General features: G+C 40.7%; 1 protein-coding gene across 2 annotated transcripts in view; it reads left to right on the top strand.

The window, feature by feature from the left end:
- Positions 1 to 20,582, top strand: part of LOC120546332 (A-kinase anchor protein 7-like) — a 41,675-nt gene extending 21,093 nt beyond the window's left edge. The window contains exons 10-11 of one of the 2 annotated variants that reach the window (XM_039781212.1): positions 13,676 to 13,705; positions 18,195 to 20,582. In XM_039781212.1, coding sequence (XP_039637146.1) covers positions 13,676 to 13,705; positions 18,195 to 18,415 — 251 coding nt within the window. In that variant the 3' untranslated portion in view covers positions 18,416 to 20,582. The remainder of the gene's footprint in view (positions 1 to 13,675; positions 13,706 to 18,194) is intronic. The other variant, XM_039781213.1, reaches the window with a different exon arrangement.
- Positions 20,583 to 21,819: the final 1,237 nt, after the last annotated feature.

The following is a 21,819-nucleotide window of genomic DNA, read 5'->3' as shown; positions in this document are numbered from 1 at the left end:
TTACGTTCCTCTGTCAGAATAGGGCTTTCAATCAGTGCTAGCAACTAATGCTGCCAGACTAAACCCAGCTCCGACTGTGAACGCTTGTTTGAGGCCGTTAAGTGAGATCAGGGAAGTAATTTTTTTTTAAAGGTCCCATGGCATGAAAATTTCACTTTGAGGTTTTTAAACATTAATATGAGTTCCCCCAGCCTGCCTATCGTCCCCAATTGGCTTGAAATGGTGATAGGTGTAAACCGAGCCCTGGGTATCCTGCTCTGCCTTTGAGAAAATGAAAGCTCAGATGGGCCGATCTGGAATCTTCTCCTTATGAGGTCATAAGGAGCAAGGTTACCTCCCCTTTCTCTGCTTTGCCCGCCCAGAGAATTTGGCCAACCCATGAGAGAGAGACATCATGGCTTTCAAACGAGCAAAGTGGCAGTTGGTCAAGACCACACCCCCACCCTCCACCTTGCCCCCCCCCCTCTCTCCTCCTCAATAGCTACAGACACAGAAATGGCACGTTCTGAGGAAAGCTCATTGTGGGACTGGCTCTAGTGGCTGTAATTCTGCACCAAGGCTGAAATTCGGGAAAGAGACTTCAGATACAGTATTAGGGGACCACTAAGGTCTATATAAAAGCATCCAAAGAGCACCATGTCATGGGACCTTTAAGCACCACAAGATGCATCACATCAAAATTGCTCAGTTACTCCCATTATGCAAATAACAAAGCAATACTGCCAACATGGTGCAGTGGGATTAAGCATCATTCGAGGTGTGATGATATGAAAAACTGCTCATGATTAGTTCATAGAGTCAGTTCTGGGTTTGTGGTGTGTATGGCTGCACTAAAACCCTGAATTATTCGCTGTTTATTCGTAACACGGTGCCGTCCCTGTGTTTTAACAAAGTGTGATGAGGCATTTTTGAAAGGTGGTGTAATTGGACCAATCAATTAATCAATTATTAAGTGTTGCCGAAGCATTTTCTGTCAATCGATCAATCGTTTCAGCATTAAGAAATATTTTTAAAGCTTCAACAGCAAACTAAGAAGTCAATAAACACAGGCACGTGGTGAGAAGAATATTTTCCATTATTCACGTGAGTAAAAAGGAAACCAGAGCTCATTCAAGGCAGGCGGAATTACAGAAATAGTCTGAACTGGAGCAAGGCTAAGTTAAACTCACAATGGAAATACTACACTGGAGTATCTGTTATTCATTACATTTGCATCATTTTTTTAAATGACTGCAGCATACAAGATAATATGAAATATACTGAATCTAAATGTGAAACTGCTGACAACGAGTCTCTGTATTCCCTTCGCCCTCGCCTTGGGATATTCATCTTCACTCCTGGGCATCATTTTAACCAAAATCCATACATAAGCATGAAGTTGACCTATTTTTAATATGGCATTTTAACAGGGTCTTTTTCTTTGGGGATATTTGGCCACCACTTACTGGTCTCATAAATAACACAGATACATGCAGGAGCAGGCAGCAGCTGCCGACTTTTCCACAACCATTATTTAAGCTCCGTTGACGAGGGGGGTGGAGCCTGGCCACCCGCCCCTCCCCCCGCCCCTCCCCCACACACTCACACATACACACACATATATACACGCAACACACACACACACACACACAGTAGTGTCTGCTGACTCCTCGTGTATAGCGCTCCATTTTCCTCTTCCACACACTTGCCACACTCGTAAGCATGCTCACTCTGTCTTGGATGTACAGTTACTGAAGCTTGCTCACACATCACACCCCTCCCACTCTGTCCCCTTTCAGTCTCTCACACACACAGACACACACACACACACACACACACACACACATAAATGCACACGCACGATTTTTATCTTATACATACCCCTCCTCCGCTTTCCCCACTTCAAACACATGAAAGAATTACATTCTTTTTGTTTTTTCCTGCACACACACACACACTCCAGCTCTCCCATTTTCTCTCTCTCTCTCTCTCTCTCTCTCTCTCTCTCTCTCTCTCTCTCTCTCTCTCTCTCTCTCTCTCTCTCTCTCTCTCTCTCTCTCTCTGACACACACACCCCTCCTCCCTGTGTCAGTGCAAAGTAAAGCGAGAGCAAGGAGCCACTCGTTTAATTTTTTTCCTCGTCTGCTGACTTGCTCGGTCTTCCTTGGGCTGCACGGAGGGGAAGGGAGGGAGTTTTTTTTTTTTGTTCCCTCCATCCTCACAGGGTTCGTTTGCCCTTTGAGGGGGGGGGAAAAAGAAAGACACGGAAAGGGAGATAAAGAGTGGGAGAGACAGAGGGAGGAAGCAGGACTCTCGCTCCATTAATCTGCCTTAGAACAAGGGGGAGAGGAAAAAGAGGGGCAACAGCGGGGAGAGGGAAACAGGAGGAGAGGGAAGGAGGCGCCATGGGTCAACTGTGCTGCTTCCCATTCTCCCAAGCGGAGGAGAAAATCAGTAAGTGTCTCCAGCTCCGGTCTCCATGCGTGGGTGTGCATTGTTAGAGAAACCAACTGGATTGATGTACTCAGTGGTGCTGTCTATGGAGAAGGACTGTATGCATGTAGTATGGGAACATACTGTATGCTGTGTGAGTCGCTTTGTGTAGCTGTGTGTGTGTGTGTGTGGTGTGCGTGTGCGTGTGTGTGTGTGCGTGTGCGTGCATGCACATGCACACAGCTAGCTACATCCATGATTGTCTGTGACCTACAGATGGACAAGGAGTGTTGGCGTGAGAGAGTGTGACCATGCAATTCCCTGTGCCTTGTGTGCAGTCTAGTATTGTGTATGTCTATTCGTAGACAAATGGTCATATTCCAGCTGTGTAATTCTTCTTTCATTGCTGAGCGTCTGGCTTATGATTCCTGAGCTTCTGCAACAAGATAAATCAGTTGCCGTGTTAAGAGCCCTAATTTAACGTATGTTCTTAAACCTTCTACTAAATTAGCCCCCAGGCAACAAAAACTGAAGGTGCTCTTTGGAGTTTTCTTGAAAACAAACAAACGTGTGTACATTCAGTGTTTCTCACCAACAACACTGTGTATCCTTGAGGTCTAACAAACCCTGTAAAGCGTTTTATCATAAAACATTTGTAAAGCCAATTTTCAAAATAATTTAAACCATCTATCATGTCTGCTAGTTTTTCTTCTTCTCTGCCTTTTGTTGATGCATTGCTACACTGCTTTGCGTGTTACTGGCGCCGAACGTCGGATCAGCGGAGTAGCGTTAAACCGGCAGGTTGTGCATTGCATTTGCGCGTACGTGCACGACCTTGTGTTCGTGATGCAAACAAAACAGGGATTCACTCCTAAAGACATTACGCTGTAGCGCTACTAGTGGTCAAGAACTTCACAGGGGAACTTTGAATCACACGTCAGTGGCCTTTTTAAAGAACGAAAATGATTAACGGGGCAACGTGCAAAACTGAAACTTGAAAGCAACTTTCTGTTTTTGGTTTTGTGCATGTTGATCCAGTCAGTGTTCGTATCCTTAGTCTGATTAACAGTATGATAAAGTAGTGATTTCTTTGTTTGTGTATGTTTGGAGAACTACTTTCTTTATCAGGTCTTGCTGTGTTGCTCCAGCATTTGCACTAAATGGCCTGAAAGCTACAGGATCCTCTCCAGACACGTTTTTAAGATAATCGGCTTTCAATAATAATCTGACATGGTTACTGTTGATTTCAAAAAGTTTAATTTAATGACAAGATGTCTCCTACATTCTCAGTGTCTGTGTGCTGAAGGCTTCCAGTTTCAACGTCGTATTAGACCATGACTGGCTTCCAAACTAGTCCTGATGTCACAAAATCCTCTTCATATGAAATGTCTTAAACTCAGAGAATGCAGAGTATGCACAAATGAGCACTGAGAAACGTTCCTCGTTCAACAGATGAATGTGAAAACAGCCTTCTAGTGTCAAACATAGTAAAGCTCAAACATCAAACAAGTGAAGTGACCATAATCAAAACACATTTCTGAGCGGAGGGAGACTTTAAAATGACTTGTAAATGGCTCCTCATGGCTTGTCGCACTACTCTCCTTTGGTACGTGACCATGCGGCACAGTTAAGCCAGATATCTTCTCATATCTCTTCAACCACTACATTTTCTGGATGTAAAGAACAGGCTGCTCTGTTTCAGCTCACATGACGTGAGCTCTAGAGGATCATTTATGATGCTGCTTGTGGTTCGATTACAGCTTTAAGCAGCGATTTCTCTTTCATTGTTGTGTAGCTGCTGAAGTCTGGCTTCATTTGGGTTTTGGGTAAATGTTTGGGTAAAGTAAACTTACTTACTGCTCTGATGTTATCGTAAAAAAACAAGATGATTCATTATATTTTCCTCCATAAGTGTAAGTTAGAACAATTTAACATTTTAATCACGTACATTACTAGCAACTTATCCTATTATTAAAGTAATTAGACTCACATGTCGACTGCTGCTGCTACAGTGTGGTATTAGCTTTAGTGAAAGGGAAGGCCTCGGTCAATTGGGATAGAATTCAGTTTCCCCTGTAGTTTCTGAAGGGAAGTAAATTGGATTAGTTGTGTCCCAGTTTTCATTCTAGTGCAAGACATTGCTCTTGTTAGATACCTAAACCAATAAGAAATCTGCCTCCCCCCCCCCATGCAACTGCCATGAAACAGTGTTTTTTTTAAGTGTCAAACAACCTAAATGCTAGTTTTCTAATCTGTTATTTAACTTGTTAATAAAAGGTTTAACAAAAAAAAATCCAGTTTCTTCGTAGTATCACTGCTGCTAACCTGTTGGTTGGATTATTGATTAACAGTGAGACAAAGTAATAAAATGATCCCATGATTGGTGGCCTGCACAGTGCATGCTATAAATAAGATCTTGATAATGCTGATCATCCTGTCATAGACGCAGACTTTGACACTGGCTTTGTGTTTGTGTGTGTGGGCGCCTGTGTGCTCTTTTAAAGCACTGTACTGGTAAAGAGAGAAATATTAAACTGGGCTACACCTTACTGTGTGCACTCTCTTCCTGCTTCTCTCTGCTTCTCTTCCTCCCTCCTGTGTTTTCCCCCCATGTGTCTCTCTCTCTCTCTCTCTCTCTCTCTCTCTCTCTCTCTCTCTCTCTCTCTCTCTCTCTCTCTCTCTCTCTCTCTCTCTCTCTCTCTCTCTCTCTCTCTCTCTCTCTCTCTCTCTCTCTCTCTCTCTCTCTCTCTCTCTCTCTCTCTCTCTCTCTCTCTCTCTCTCTCTCTCTCAATTTCAATTAGCTTTTATTTGCATGATAAAATCAATACATCTGTGTTGCCAAAGCATAGGAACAAACATACAAACAAATGGTAAATACATCTGATGATGATGATGATGATGATGATGATGATGATGATGATGATAATAATAATAATAATAATAATAATAATAATAATAATAAAAGTAAACAGGATAATTATGATATAACTGCATATAATAAACAAATAGTGTGCATGTCTCTGGGAACATAAGAAATGCAATTCTGTTTCGATGTCCTGGTGGCAGTGTGTACAGACCCGTTCCTCTCTTGGCCTCCACAATTTTAAATGTCGACCGCTTTCAATTTCCAGCTCATGGTCACTGACTCTGTATTTTCTTAAAATTTGTTTTTATTTAGGATTTTTTGTTTAGAGATATTCGGCCAATTGGATATCTCTGTTTTCTCTCTCTCTCTCCCTCTCTCTCTCTCTCTCTCTCTCGTGTTCTCTCTCTCGTGTTCTCTCTGTCTGCCTCTCGCCGCTTGCAGCTGCATTGCTATAAACAGTCGAGCCACTGTGCCCTACTTCTGATTTGAGAGAGATGGAGGGAGAAGGGGGAAAGAGCGATGCAGGGAATGAAGACTAATGAGGCTAAAATGAGGGAATGGGCTCTAAAAGAAATGCTAATATTTAGACAAAAGCAGAGGCAAGGACATAGGAGGCAGACAAAGAGGAGTGTGTGTAGGTCAGCTACTACCCCCGTGATGTGGTGACAGTCCTTCTCGTGAGCACAGCAAGACGTGTGTGTGTGTCTCTGTGTGTCTGTGTATCTGTGTGTATGTGTATCTGTGTGTCTGTGTGTGTCTGTGACTTCAACCATAACCAATATGACAAGGTGTCACAGTGGTGTTAGAGGTCACTGTGGGTGAAAGACACGCTCAAGCACACTACCTGTCACAACCAAGTACTTGCACTCACTTTTATTATCCACTTATATGACAAACTAGTTGCAGATTGGTGTTTAGAAAAGTGTTGGAAAATCTGAGAAGGTGGTAGTGTGGTAGATGTGTTGTGCCAAAAAAATCTGCTTCTCATGTAGGGCTGCAGCTAACTGTTATTTTCGTTATCAATTAATCTGTCGATTATTTGTCGGATTAATTGTTTAGTCTCCAGAATGTCCAAAAAAAGTGAAAAATGTCTTTCCCAAGTTCTGAAATCCCAAGGCGACGTCTGTAGATATCTTTTCTTGTCCAACAGTCCAAAATTCCAAAGATATGCAATTTAAAATTATATAAAAAGCATAAAAGCAACAAATCTTCACATTTAAGGAGCTGAAACCAGAGAATATTTGGTTGATTAAACTGCTGTAACGAATCTCTTTTAAAAAAAAAATATATATAAAAAAAAAAGCTGATGATGATTTTCTCTTAACAGTTGAGGAATTATTCAGAAAAACAAAGTGCTTCATAAATGACCATGGGGGTGTGATCTGCATTAAAACTTTTTGGAAAAAAAATGGATTTGTGCCAGGTTTAATTGAAATATGTTGAGCACCTTTTGAGATTGCATGCCAACTATCAGGCTAACAAAGTGGCAAATGGGACTTAATACATTATAATTATTCTCTTCCATCATTAAGCTACATAAACAGTCCAGTCACTAAATTGTGATATGTCTTGTCCCTCCCTCACTGTTCCTCTCCTCATATTACCTCGGTCAGTAGGATCTCCGTTGACTGAACAGATTTTAAACATTTTGCTTGGAAGGAGTATTATTAGTAATTTGTGCTAATGTACAGTGTACCCTGCTGATCTTTGTGGGTTGCTTTTTTTTAACAAATGTACAGTCCTTTCATAGCATTGGCTTTTATTCACACTCTTATCACCATATATTTTGCCCTTCTAGTAACAGTTAGATAAAGGCAGCTTTACCCCTCAGAGTGACACAGCTTGCTTGGAATACGCAAATGAAGGGTGGCTCAGCCTCTGGTTGGCCAGGCATGAGCTGTTTACCTGCATTACACTACAGCGTGTAGCAACAGAACAGACATGACCTCGATCAGGCAGGAATCTTTTTTTCTTTTCTTTTGGCTGTCAAGGTTTGCGCGATCGCGGTATCACAAAATAAATATAGTTAAAAATTCAGCTATATGGCTCACAAATACACACAGAAAAGAGTAAGGGAGAGTGCTGCACAAAGAGAGAGAGAGCTGGTGAAGACAGCAGAGTCCACATGGAAGGAAGAGAGGGAAAAAGATGAGAAGAGTACAGGGAGGAGGAGATAAAGACGAGGAGGGAGCAGAGCGAGCGAAGGAGATTCATGCAGCAATGCTTTAATTCATCCTTTTTTCTCCCATTCAGTTCTCTCTGCCGAGTTTTCTTCTTTCAATACGGTGACTCTCTGTATTCCTTTCATTACCATCCTTTTTTTTTTTAAATATATAAAAACACTGGAATGTTCACATTCTTTGTCCGTGCTCTAAAATTCCAAAAGGGGTGTGTCTGTCTGTCTATTTGTCTATCTGTATATATAAGTGTGAGTCTGACAGTCAGCTAGAGCTCAGTGAGCGGGGTCAGTAAGCAGCCAAACTTGAATACTGACTGCTTTCTCCACAAGGACCTGACACAGAGGAGGGCAGGCACAGCTGGGTTTAAATTACGGCCCACATGCGTGATGCTTGGCCAAGGGGAACAAGAGACTAAGGTCTCGTTGTGCGAAGACAAATGGAAACAGCGCTGTGTCTGCTTTTAAAAGGTCCAATCAATAAGAGACCTCTTTAATGCTTGGTCTCCACACTATTTGATGGTGCCAAGGTCTCATGGATTACAGTCAGTGCTGACCACCAGACGCTTTTCAAGCTAGACATGCTTTAGAATGAGGCCAGAAACAGCCAGTGCTCTTTATAAAGATATACAGCACATAATAAAGCTGCAGTAGGTTAGCGGTTATAAAAAAAATAAGAGGGGTGATGCTAGGAGGGAGAGGCATGTGATTCCTTGTGCTGCTTTGATTTTCTGAAATGATTAAGAGATGAAAACCCACCGGGCCCTGTACAGAAATCACACTATTTCACATTTAGTCCCAGTGGGGCTTTACTGAGCTGATGGAGCCAAGTCATGCCTTGTTATGCTTTTGTAAATTAGCTGACAGACTAGGTTGCTGTGACGCTTTGTTCTGTGACACCAGAGGAGAGGAGCGAAAGATGTCAAATCAAAGCTCAGTTTTTCAGCCTCTTGACCATTCGCGGTATAAAGGTCGAGCCAGTTGTTTGATCCACGGTCAAGCAGTGTTCAGAGGCGACACACCTGTCCGGCTGCACAGCTTTAGCCAAATAACCAAATGTTCATCATGTGGCACGTTTTTTTTTTTTTTCTTTCTTTAATTGAAAGAAGCAATGCTGAAACGATGACTTGTTTTAGCCTTTTAGCTGCATGGCTCTAGGGATGGCAGTGTTGGCCGATCAGTCTCCCACTTTTGGTCCAGATTGAATTATCTCAGCATCTATTAGATGACATTTTGTACAGACGTTATTATTCCTATCAACTTTGGTGATCCCCAGACTTGCTCCATAGCACCTCCATCAGGTGGTTCAGAGTGAAATGTCTCGATAATTCAATTATTGGATTGTTTTCTATGACGTTTAGTACGCACATTCAGGTTCTCCTCAGGATGGATCGTAATCACTTTGGTGATCCTCCATCTTTTCATCTAGCAACACCATCAGGACAAATATGACCAAATTCTTGCAGAAGTAATGATATTGCCATAAGCCTCAGCTGTACTTTGTGTTTTGTGCTAATTAGTAAAAGCTGACACGCTCAACTAATTTAACACATTTTCACGAAAATAATTTCCACCTAATAAAGTTAAAGATATGTTGTACTTTGTACATCAGTCAAGGAATAATTGGACTGCACTAGTATGTACACTTTCTCTGAAATCGCTTTTAAAGCAAATCACAGACTCAAATAGTTATCTTTTCTTATTCCAAATTAGGGTACCTTTTTTTCAGTACCTTCTCTCTGTAATAACAAAAAATTAATTTCAGTTGTAAACATAATTCCAAAACTATTTGCATTGGAACTTATTGTAGGCTATTTGTATCTTATTCTATTTTAGCCTGTATTTTTTCTATCTTTTTTTTTAACTGTTCTTTCATGATTTATGTAAAGCACTTTGAACTGCCTTGTTGTTGAGGTGTGTGTGTGTGTGTGTGTGTGTGTGTGTGTGTGTGTGTGTGTGTGTGTGTGTGTGTGTGTGTGTGTGTGTGTGTGTGTGTGTGTGTGTGTCAGAGCTGAGCTCTGCTCTCAGTCAACATGCAGAGTGGACAGATTAGCGTTCTCAGTTACCGAAATTTGGCACTGATTGATTTAACATTTATCGGTCCTCGGTAGTAAAAAAAAGTAGTAAGTAAAGAGCTCGGTACCGAACCCTCTTCCCAATGTCTTATTCTTTACATCTGGCATGTACTGTATCTGTGTATCTTTTCCCGAAATTATGTTGGTGTTGGGGATAAATCCTCATGTTCAGGTCAGAAGAAAAGAAATTAACTGTTTCGACCAAAACATTTTTGAATGAGTGAGAAAAAAGAGCTTTGATGGTGTTCCCCGTCTCAATGGAGGAGTTTATCGGCCATGAAATTGTCGATCAGTGCACTGGTGGAGAGGAACAGACTCACACACTTAGGGGGACCGACACCCTGAATCTCATTGTTCTGGTAAAATAGAGAGATTGTCAGAAATGTAATTATTTTTTTCTCTGTTGTAGAAATAACAAATGCAGGCTCATTAGGCCACATTTTAGGACACGTTGTAGAAAGAGGAGATGTAGCTCAAAGGCCATTTGATGAGGACGATGTAGGGCCATCAGCTACTCTCCAGGATTACAGCTCAGGTTTATTTATCTGACTTTCTACTGTACCCTTAGCTGAATCTTTAATCAACTGGATTAATCTCCATTATGTGTACTTGTGGACACAACAACATCCTGATGAGTTCAGCATTTAGGTGCATTTGTGTTTGCATTTAAACAGCACATGAGCTAATTTATCTAATAAACCCAAAGTACTGTAGTCTTCCTGGCGTTCAGCGATTTACAGAACACGTCTGTTTTCCTGATCTCCATGAGGTCGATTTCTTTGGTAATGTAATGTTTATTCTTAATAATCCATAAACAGCTTATCCTTAGTAAGCCTGTAACCTGAATATGAGTTGAACTATCTCGTGTGTGAGAGAGTCTCTGGTATTTCCTCAGGAAACCGCTTCACCATCAGTGCTCTTTACAGCGCTTAACCTCCCCAACCCTGTCCTCGTCTTTTACTGCTTTTCCAAGGTCTGTTCTTCCTCATTTCTCGTCTCCATCAGACTTCCCTCTCTGTCCTCACATGGCTCTTATTTTTTCCTTTTACTTCTCATCTTTCTGCGTCGAACCTCCATAAAAGGAGGTCTTCATGTTGCGCACATACACCCTCCTCTTCTTCACATCACATACTGTACTGTGGTCTTCCTCCTCCCCTTTCCCCCCTTTTCTCCAGCTTCTCCTCCTCTTCATCTGCCCATTGCTCTTGCTTATGCTTTTTTTCTCGTCCAATTTCTGCCTAAACTGCTGCTCGAGCTTTCAGGAAATCAGTTCATTTAGAGTTAGAAGAAATGAGTCATAGCAGCATATTATTAGGCTGGATATAAACATAATCAGTTAGGCTGCTGTATCTAGTAATTTTTGATTCAGGTCTTTAATTGGATTATTATGGGTCCCTTTGATTCTGCATGTAGATGTGAAATGCTTGCATATGGGTAGCATCAACAGAGAAGCTACCTCAGCTGGAAACTGAACATTATAAAGTGCTTTTTCCATCATGGAAAGAACAAAGTGTTGAAGGCGGCTGGCTTAAACTTTTGACAGACTTCAGCAGAATGTCAGCTCTGATCCAACCAGGAAGTGGACACTATTAGTTATCTGAAGGAACAAGATAAATAAGTGTGTCTGGGAGTTTGAAGTAATGGTGTTAAAAGTTTCTTACATAGCACAACATAAATCACAGCAGAGCAGAGGTCAGAGCCAAGTAAAGCAGGGCAGAGCGGTGACGCTGGGAGTCAATTAAAAACAAAGCAGACACAAGTAGTTGTTACTTGACATTGCACAGACTCGCAGTCTGCTGACATTACAGAGTCATAATCCCAAACACAGCATCGGTTCACCAACAGCCTTTCAACCTTTTCTCCCATCGGAGTAACTACAAAACCTAGAGACAAAGGTGGAGGACTGTGAAAGGAACAAAGTGGAAGCCCTGAGCTAAATGCTAATATCAGCATGCTCACAATGACAAAGCTAACGTTGGTACATAGTGAAGTAAAAGGGTTAGTAAAAGGGCTTTTCACTTGATAAATTATGATGTAATATAATTAGGGCTGCAAATAATGATTATTAACTGATTGATAAATCAGCTTATTGTTTCAATACTATTTAAATTATAAACAAGAGAGGCTACAGCCATGCTAGCAGCTCTTTAGGCTGTACTTAGAAAGTTCTTTAAGCTAAGTGCTAACGTCAGCATGCTAACATGTTGACTTCTAGCAGGTATAATGTTTACCATGTTTACAATCTTAGTTTAGCATGCTAACATTTGCTTATTGGCACTTAACAGAAAGCATTGATAAAAATGTCATTAGTTTTGCAGGCATTTAGTGATAAACCAATATTTGTTTTATGAACAATTAAACATTTAACTTCATTCTCAACCATCCTTTGGTTCCAGCTTCTTGCTGCTTTTCTCCGTTTAATATAATTGTATATTAAATGTCTTTGGTTCTTGGAGTCTTATTTTAAAAAAAAAAGCGTTTCATTTTAGTATTTTCTGAAGTTTTATAGACCAAACAGCTAATTGATAAATCAAGGTCATTGTTCGCAGATTAAACAATAAGAGCATTTTCATTAGTTGCAGCCCTAGTTGAGATATTTCAGTCTGGACTGAAGTGGTAGACCAATCGACAGACTTAGAGCCATGACCCTAGCATGGCTAAACACTTAATAGAGTGAAAACACAACCTGGCATGCTGTTGCTGTTGGAAAGAAGACCACATTTTTAATCTGGACTAATCTCATTTCCACTAGAGGTTCATCCAGACTCTACAAATTGCCTTGGTTTGCACCATATGGGCTAGGAGGTTTAGTTTGGTTTAGGTTTAGTTGAATGAGACCGAGACTCGAATGTAATGCATACTGATGAAGGAAGGAATGCATATGATAGCAGCCCACAGAGTAAGACATCAAAAGCGATATTCAAAAATAGGTCTTGAGTCACACTAGTCAATAAATATGGGAAAGATAATCCTGAAAGAGAGAGGCAGCAAGGCAAAGAAGAAAGACATTCAGATGCGGAGAAAGAGACAAGGTGGAAGAAAAAGATGCGCACACCTAAAGACAAGAGATTGTGAAACCTGCCTAAAAACTTACATAAGTCAATACAACCTCCTGTGTTGTTAAAAGTTGACGTGCCTGTGTGGTTCTTATCCCATCACCATGACAACACTGCCAGCAAAAAAGTAGTGAGAGAGTGGTTAGGAAAAGTAAAGACAGAAAGAGGCAGATAGGAGGTTGGTGGTAGATCCATAGAGATGGAGGGAGTATGAAGAGAAAAAGTAGAGAAAAAGAGGAATATGAGAGTAAGGATATAAGCTTAAAGAAAGGGTGTGTGAGAGAGATATACGTTGAGAAAGGTGTGTGTGTGTGTGTGTGGTGTGTGTGTGTGTGTGTGTGTGTGTGTGTGTGTGTGTGTGTGTGTGTGTGTGTGTGTGTGTGTGTGAGGTACAGAGGGCAGCTTTACTGCCATCATAAAGGTTTGTCAGATCAATATAGGCAGGGAAAAAAACTCATTCTCACAAACACACACCCCTTTTAAAAAGACACAGAACAGACCTTTGACAAGCATGCAGAAGTCTGTTTATGTAGGGTCAAAATTACTAGCTAATATTTTCTGGGTATTCGTAACGACAGCAGCATCTGAATAAGAGAGACAAGACGAAATGAGGGATTTAGTCCCCATATGTCGTTAATCTTCCCATCTTAAAAATATGCCAAAATCCACAGTACATTTTTTTTCTGCACTGCCTCATCTGAAACACATTCATGTTTGTATTTCTTCCACCTTTGGAATAAAAAGGTCTAGGACCAGACAGTGCACAGATTTTTTTTTTATGCCTTACACCAAACCCCAAAAAGTGCACACCTATTTATACACTGCGGAGTCTTGAAGCTTTTGACAGTGTGACAGTCAGTGGACTTGGAAAACAATATTTATTCAGATAGCCCAGGAGGCCACAGCTAATCTTTAAAAACATCATTGCTGTCTAGCACTTAAAGTATCTCCCTAGTGTTAAAAAGGGGCTTTTATGCATGTACTGCTTCTTGAGTGTATGAAACCCACGAGATAGCAAAATATCTCTTCTTTATTTTTATTTGTACGTGTCTTCATTTAATCTTGTTATTTTTATTTGTTTGTGTTGCAGATTTGAACCCACTCCATGCCAAACGCTCAAGTATGTGTCCTTCCTTATAGCATATGTCCAGGTTCATTTCAAATCTAATCTACATCTGATTACAGGCTAAAATTGCATAATGTAATGAAAATAATGTAATCAAATCGCTCAGATCATCAAACAATCAAATTTGGGATGATTAATGATGTGATTACGTTGAGCAACCTGTGGATTACCCTGATAATATTGATTACAAAAAAAATAATCCAAGTGATCACCAGGAGCATATGTATATGTATTTTTTCAGAGCTATCCAATCACATCTGGTGTGTTGCTAATTATCTCAACATTTTAGAAAAGGCACTGGTCAAAAAATAATCACATTTCCAATCACATTTCCAATCACATAAACAAGTATCTGCCAGTATTTCCTTTCAGCTGATATCATATTTCTCATCTATAATTATTTCACCTCCCTCATCAGTTTAAATTCAGTTAACCTAAATGATCCAAGCTAAAGCGGAGTCAGGAAGTGATTAAGGAGCCTGTCCATTAACCGTGCGGCCTGGTTTATGGCCTTGTGATAGCAAGCGTCCCCCCGCCCCACTGCCGTTGCTTCCTAGAACGAGGAAGTCTCTAAAGGGACAAATGCAAGGATTTTCTTACAGAGATCAATACAGTATCACATTATTTTTTACTTTATTAAGAAACTATATCCATAAGCTTGTGTCTACAGCACTGAACATTTAGAATCCAACACCATTACTTGCTGATATTTGGCTTTCACGTGTTTTAGTATTTGCATACAAAGATTTTTATTAGTTGAGGCCTTAACCAACTGTTGGACTTTAGCATGTGCACACTCTGTTGTGCTCTCATCCTTATGGAAGTTCCCATTGCACTCAGACACTTTAGTCTGTGGTGTGGACAAATCTACCACAACCTCACAAGAAGGTCTTCATAATGCATGACAAAAAAACCACATAAAGCCGCAGTTCGCACTTTTTAAAGGATCAAACCTGCGTTCACTACAGTGTATTTATTTCGAAATGTAGGCCCCACATACAGTATCTTGACCGCATTCACAGAGATGGAACAAGGAGACTATAGACCATAATTTAACCAGCATTCACCTTGATGTTTGTTTTGAATATTTCCTACAGTGCACCTTCCAGTCGAAAGCAGATGAAGCAACATCAAAATCAGGCTCCCTAGATGAAAGAAAATTGTTCCGTGTGATCACCAGTTGATTACAACGGTTGGGTACACAGACCCGGAGCCAATCATAAACGATGAGCTCCAAGTAGTCTGCACGACTGACTTTTTTTTTTAAATTACCCTGTATCTGGATATCCTATCTTGAAAAGGAGTAACGCATGTTAATGCAGGTTTAAATCCACGCAGAACACATTGCGATGGGATTGGCCAGACCACATCTGGAGGTGGTCAGGCTCGGATTGTGATCGGATCTCAGCCAGGTCTAGATACAATCTGTACAGCATGACCACATTCTTTAGAAAAAAATCCGCCCAGCATTTTGAAAGGTCACGTTAATCTGCCTTCTCGTGCTAGCTTAAGGTGCCCAGAAATAATTAAGTAGTAATGGCTAGCAAGTCTTCCCTCGCAAAAAAGTGCATTCATTACATCCCTTGACCTGGGACACGCCATGTTTGTTTTACAAATCCACAAGCCCCTCAGAAGTAATTTGCGTATTGACATCCGATTACAATGCAAGCAGAATCAAGATAACGTGACTCTTATTAATACCAGGAGTAGGGCTGGGTATCATTTAAAAAATACCAGTACCCTTAAAGTGATACCAATACCCATAGAGTACTTCATTCGATACCTATCATGTGAATGGAAGCATTCAGTTGCATGAAATGCCAACACCACTTTAGCCCATCCAAATTATTTTTGCACAGATATATTTTGAAAGTATTCAAATTATTAAATTATTTATTAAATAACTGTACAAAACGGTACAACTCCATCAAATACACTGCGCTCACCCCACCACTGGCTGTAAGTGTTGTAGCTGCTGTGAGTAGGTGGGCCAGTCACATGTTGCATTAAATCGAAGAACACTTGCGGTGATTAGCTGCGAGCAAAACTATATAAATCTTTTTTTTTTCTAGATCTGGGTACAAAAAGGATTGAATGCAGGTATTGCGTGACTGGAGAAGTTTTGATACTATTTGGTACTGTGTTGTAGGAGTACCGATACCCTGACCAGATGTAAATGCAAAGGCTGTGGATTGGATGCCATTTTCCAGATAATGCATTCAGATACATTTAAAACCAGGTGTAAATAGGTCCATAATTTAAATGTCTCAGAAATGGTCTGATAGTGCCCGAAGCGCCAGTTTGAGTTGATTCTGCTTAATTAGAAACGGCCAACATCCTGTTAGTTCCACATACAGATTAAAAATGAATTCAGTCAGCTGCAGTCCTGATGTTAAAAATCCCTCATCAAACAGCAGTCAAAGGTGTGAGTCACTCAAACTGACAGGCAGGCTGCAGGTACATGTAATCAAGTAGGATCTCTACAACAGAAGCAGGGCTTCTCAGAACAGCACAACTCAATACACCATGAGTTAGATACTACAACAAAACACCATGTTCAAATCAATTTAGCAGAAAAATAAGGAAGTGAAGCCAATGGGAGCACATGGGGACCATAATTTGATAAATGAAAAGTGTGCTCATCCTGGTTTCTGTTTTGGCAGACACACATCCATGGATACATAATGCATGTGTCAACAGTACAAGCTGTTAGTGCTGCGGTAACAGTGACTGGGATTTATTCCAGTGGCATGTACTGTATAGTAGACCTCAACCCAGCAGTATGGCTAGATGATAAAAGGGGAATATACATAAAATGTCCACAGCACGTTTGTGCCAACAATGGACTTAGTTCCATGCAGAGCAGTTGTACACCTTGTTAAGTTCATACCTAGCAGCAGTATACCTAGTACTGGTTAGGTGTGTTATGTATAGTGGCTGGCATTTCGCCAATATTAATACAAAACCAGAGACTACACCAAAGCTGAGGTGCAGCTTTCTTCTGCCCTCAACAAATCTTAATCTTCAACGTTGGCTGTCTAACTCCGACTATGTGAACTGTCTCCTTCTATAATGAATAATAGATAACCACACTGCTTTCAAGTGTAAACAAATCTATGGCCCAAGCAGGATCTTGTGTTATAGAAGATAAACTTGGGGATTTTGCTCTTGGCCTTGGTAATCAGGTGGTTATAGTATGTTTTCTGCAGTACTCAATTTCTGAATGGCTTATTGCAGTCTGCCCATCTTACAGGCTGCCTGCCTTAACTGTCTTTATACCATGAATTATTGACTTTCTCCCCGTCTCACTTTTTTCCTAACTGACTTTATGTCTGTCTGACTCTCCTTCTATCTCGTCTTTTCAAAATCAAAAGCAACTGTGTGGTAAAGAGCTTTTAATCTCCCCAGGAGGTAGATTAAATCCAAAATGCATGTATAATAGAAGAGTGATTTGTTTAACTCAGCTGTTATTATCAACTCTGTCAAATATTGTCTATTGTCATCACATCCAGTCTATTGTTGCTGGATGTGATGAGTGAGTATCGACTCATTCATCATTGTCAGATTAATAGTTATTTTTTGTTTTCATTTCAAACATACTGAAATAAGAATGAAATCAGCCTTGCTATCATATGAAAATACACCCAAACACCATGGGAGGCTTAAGCTAGATTTATGGTAGGTTTTGTGGCCTACAACTTTACTGTTAAACGTGGGGTATACTTGCCGCAGCCGGCCTGTCGAGCGCCAGTGTGACCTCATGGGAGCGCCGTAACTGTTTATACTTGCGCGTGGTGCTCGCGACACTAGTTGCAGTCTTCTCCTGAACAGGGGTGGCGCTAATGAGGAAAGGCTACCGACTTTGCTATTTCTACGGACTAGAAGAAGAAGAAAAAGGTAAACAACGGAAGAACTGGCAGCAGCATTGACGTCAGTGCTTCGATTTGATTCGATTACCTACTTTGTCGGATCAAGCCTTTCTTTCGCCATAAAAGAACTCATCTTAACCCAGTAAGTTTACAAGAGAGACTTGCAGTCACTCGGAGAATCCTGGCATCCGGTTGCCCTCGAGCTCGTTCATACTTCCTGTTTCCGCTTTGTCGCGCACAGTTGAAAAAAATAGAGTCGTGAAAATCGTCAAAATCCTGGCGCGCCAGTGAGATCTACGTCATTTTGACGTCACATTGGCGTGCGCAAGCCATTGTGACGCGAGCGTATTGAGCAGAAAAGCTCTGATAAACCATTTGTACACTACCTGTCAAAGTTACTACAGGCAAAGTTAGCGACTAGCTGGTGAACATAGTGGAGCATTCAGAAGCTAAAGAGAGTTGGTGAAGACAAAAAACAGAGCTAAAAGGGAATGGAAGTTGGACTTCCGTCCGTCAGGTGGCCAGAAACACGACTCCAATTGAATGCCTGTGTCATAACATGTTCTTGTGAATGATTATGATGATTTTGTCTTTGCTGTGCTTGTCCTACTCAGGTGGGCGTCGCCGGTCTGAGCCCGATGAGGCGGAGCTACTAAGAGTCAGCAGGCGATTGGTCGAGGATGCCGTCAATCGTGCCTTGCAACAGTTCAAACAAGAAACGCTTCAAAACGGGGGCGGGCCTAATGCCACGACACTACAGCCCCCTGGAAACACTGAAAACACTGCAACAAAGACGGACACTACAGCTAACGCCACCACAGGCAACAGGAAGTGACATCATCGGACTGAGGTACAGAGACTGACAAAACCAGCTGCCCAGAAAAAATCAGCCAGGCCTGGCCTGCCAGGAGAAGAGTCAGTAAGCCCTGGGCACAAAGCCTGAACCAGCCTACCAGTCAGCCCAGTTTGCTGACTAGCTAACCCAGCTAGCCAACCGCAAACGGCTAGCCAGTCATGCTAGCTAACTGCCCTACCTACTGACCAAGCCTGACACAGTGCCAATATATAGATACTGTAGCTTGAGTTCAGTGCTAGGTGACGGTCCCAACAGGCCAGCTGGCTAAGCCTGTCCGTTAACTCACTACATCCAACAGCAAGGATATCGTCCCTCAATCCTCACTCAGCTGCGTTTGCACGTCAAACTCAAAACTCAGCAAACATGTGAAGCACTCCTCTAGAGACACACATGCACACGTAGGGTTCACTTTAACCTGTCACTCACAAACTGCCCCTTTAAGAATAAGATCAGGTTTTGTAGACAGTTTGCTTTACTTATGCAAGTTGTTAGCCCTTTCAAATAAAATAACACTCCAACAATACACTACAAGTTGCCAAGAAAGCAATTTTACTCCATTAACGCCAAAACCTCTATTAATGACCTGGGTGTTTGTGTGTGGCAGGCAATTATTACTATTACACACAGCAAGTAACTCTGCTTCCTGCCTGATCACATATAAATGTCATTATTTTTTGGTTCACATACTATATTGTCTGTTCTGTTCTGTGAAATTAATTTGAAGCAGCAGCAAAATGCACACATGCTTCCAAGTGTTAAATCCATTCATACATGTTTGTGGTGTTTAAGTCTATAACACAGACTGAAGCCTCGCTGTTTGTGGCTCAGTGTTCATTTGGAGTATTTATGCTGATCCATAGAGCTTTTATTCTGCACGTTAAAGCATTTACAGCCAAGCAAGTTCTTCAGATGGTGATGCTGATGTTGGGGAGGTTAACTCAGACAATTACTGCTGTCAGCTGAAAACCCTCCGGCTCTTTATTTCAGCATCTTCCATCAATTTATTATTATTTTTTGTTAAACTTGAAAATGAAATTGGCCTTTCGTGCTTTGCATAACCCCCGCTCATGAAATCCATTCAGAAACACTCAGGCATCGGTGTGAAATTAAGGGGGATTGTCGTTAAGCTTGACTTCCTGGAGATGAGGTTTTCGACTGACAGCAAGATAATGATGATACAGCTATTCAAAAAGTGATTTGTTTACCCTCTGACATTAAATGTTATTTTATCCTTTCTAACTTTTATTTATAATGCTTTGCTGTCCCTGTTAGAGAAATTAATTTCATGTGAAAAGATGAGAAGCTATTTAATTTTGAAATGAGAAAAAGAGCATTCACTTTGTATTGAAAGGTGGAAAAAGCACAAAATGATGAATTTGTTTTTTAATAGTCTTAGGTTTTAGTTTTTAAAGAGCAGGTAAATGGATACATGCTGTTAAATCCAATCAACTCTGTACAAAGTCACTAAAACAAATCAATGTGTCTGCAAGTGCTGAAGTACATAGGTGAGATTTTGAGCCATTGTGGGGTGATCTTAAATGAAAACCTGTTGCTAAAGATTTGGATTTTTGAGTTAATGTAACAAAAAAATGTCCACCGTGAAACGCAGTTCATCTCTTTTCTATTATAAGATAAATATAATTTCTGAGGAACAGAGAGACAGTTTGCCAGCTCAGATTTTCAGCCATGTGAGGTTTATTACCCTCGAGTGAAAACAGGTGTGAGCTGGAAAATGTGCTCTCATCCCTGTGAAATCCACTTAAGTCCTGTCACTGTGGACTCATTCAGACATCAATAACAAAAGGTGAATTCTGTCTTTAGGTGGACTTTGAGCGTTTTAGTTTTGATCTTTATCGTCACCGGATCCTTAATCTCCTTAAAATCCCCTTTAATACACAAGTTGTCGTGTGTGTGTGTGTGTGTGTCTGTGTGTGTTCACACAGTGACTGTAGGATGTTTGACCAGCAGTTTCCCAGAGAAATTCTTGTCTATCAATCATGACAACTCAGAGCTGACTGTGTGTGAAAATCTATAAGTTTGTCTTTCCATTTGTCCGTGTGTACGTCTGACTGCGTGGTTGTACTGTGTTGTATATCTTGTTCTGCCATATTTGAACAATAAAACAGGATATGAGATTCAAAACCAATATCCCTCTGTTTGTGTCCTGATTTCAGTCTGGGTGTACGTGTCGGTCCACAGTGGTTACATAATGTTCATATGCGTAGGATACCTACAGTATGTTTACATCAAGACAGAGATAATTTAAGGGTTGCCATTGCCCCCATAAGTCTTCTAATGCAGTATTATAGGGCTTTATGAGAAGTGTGATGGTAGATTTTTGTGGAAGCATTTGTTTTCTAAGTGTCATATCCATTTTGGGGGAAACCGCAGACTAAACTCACCAGCCAGTATTTGAAAAACTAATTATAGTCCTCAAAAATGAGCCGTTTTATGAGCAAATGCTTCAAGGTGGATTCTAACTACTAATACCAGGTACAGTACTTTAATGTCAGAGAGTGCACACTTTGATTATCCCATTGTGTTACAAATAAAGAGCATCCAGTCTATTTAATCAAGGCATTTTATCATGATTTTATAGAATAAAGTTTTTCCTCTTTTTTTCATCCCTTTAAGCATTTTTGGTGCATGCCTTATTTAAGAGGAAAATGTTTTGTCTTTTGGTCATTTAAACCAATAATTACCCATAGATATAAATATATAATATATGTTCTAACTCTCCTAGTACTATAACTATTTCAAATATTACTTACCTCAATGGAATAAGAGGACCGTCCTTTATTTAAAACAGGCTTTAAACAATTTAGTCTTTCATTTATAATTGGTTAACGCAAACTCAACACTTCCTCCCTGTTTACCGGCCCTGTTTACACATGCATGGTTATTTTGAAAAACTGAGACATTTTCCTTCGTTTGTGCCCTTCGTTTACACGCAAACGGAGAATTTGCCTCTGAAAACGAGTCTTTCTAAAACCTCCGGCCAGAGTGGAGATTTTGGAAAACTTTGTTTGCACGTTTGCATGTAAACTGAAACAAACTGAGGTTTAGGCAGCCAAGGAAGTGATTCGTTGCGGTTGTTGCTATTTTCGGGATTTTGATTGGCTAACGTGGACTTGAGCTTCTCGTTACACTGCCACCTACAGGTTTGCCATGCTCTTGATGGCATATATATATATATATATATATATATATATATATACACACACACACACACACGGGTACGTGTAAACAAACACTTTTCTGAAAACTGACAGCACAATGTTATTTTTGAAATGGAGAGGTTGAAATGTCCTGTTGTCACTGTTCATGTTATGAAAATAGCCGCCACGTGTAAATGTAGCACCATTTAATGTGAAATATCTGCA

This window comes from Perca fluviatilis, chromosome 18 (assembly GCF_010015445.1).
Source record: "Perca fluviatilis chromosome 18, GENO_Pfluv_1.0, whole genome shotgun sequence".
NCBI lineage: Eukaryota > Metazoa > Chordata > Actinopteri > Perciformes > Percidae > Perca > Perca fluviatilis.
Note: the sequence above shows the minus strand (reverse complement) of the source record. Positions and strands in the feature narration are given on the sequence as shown.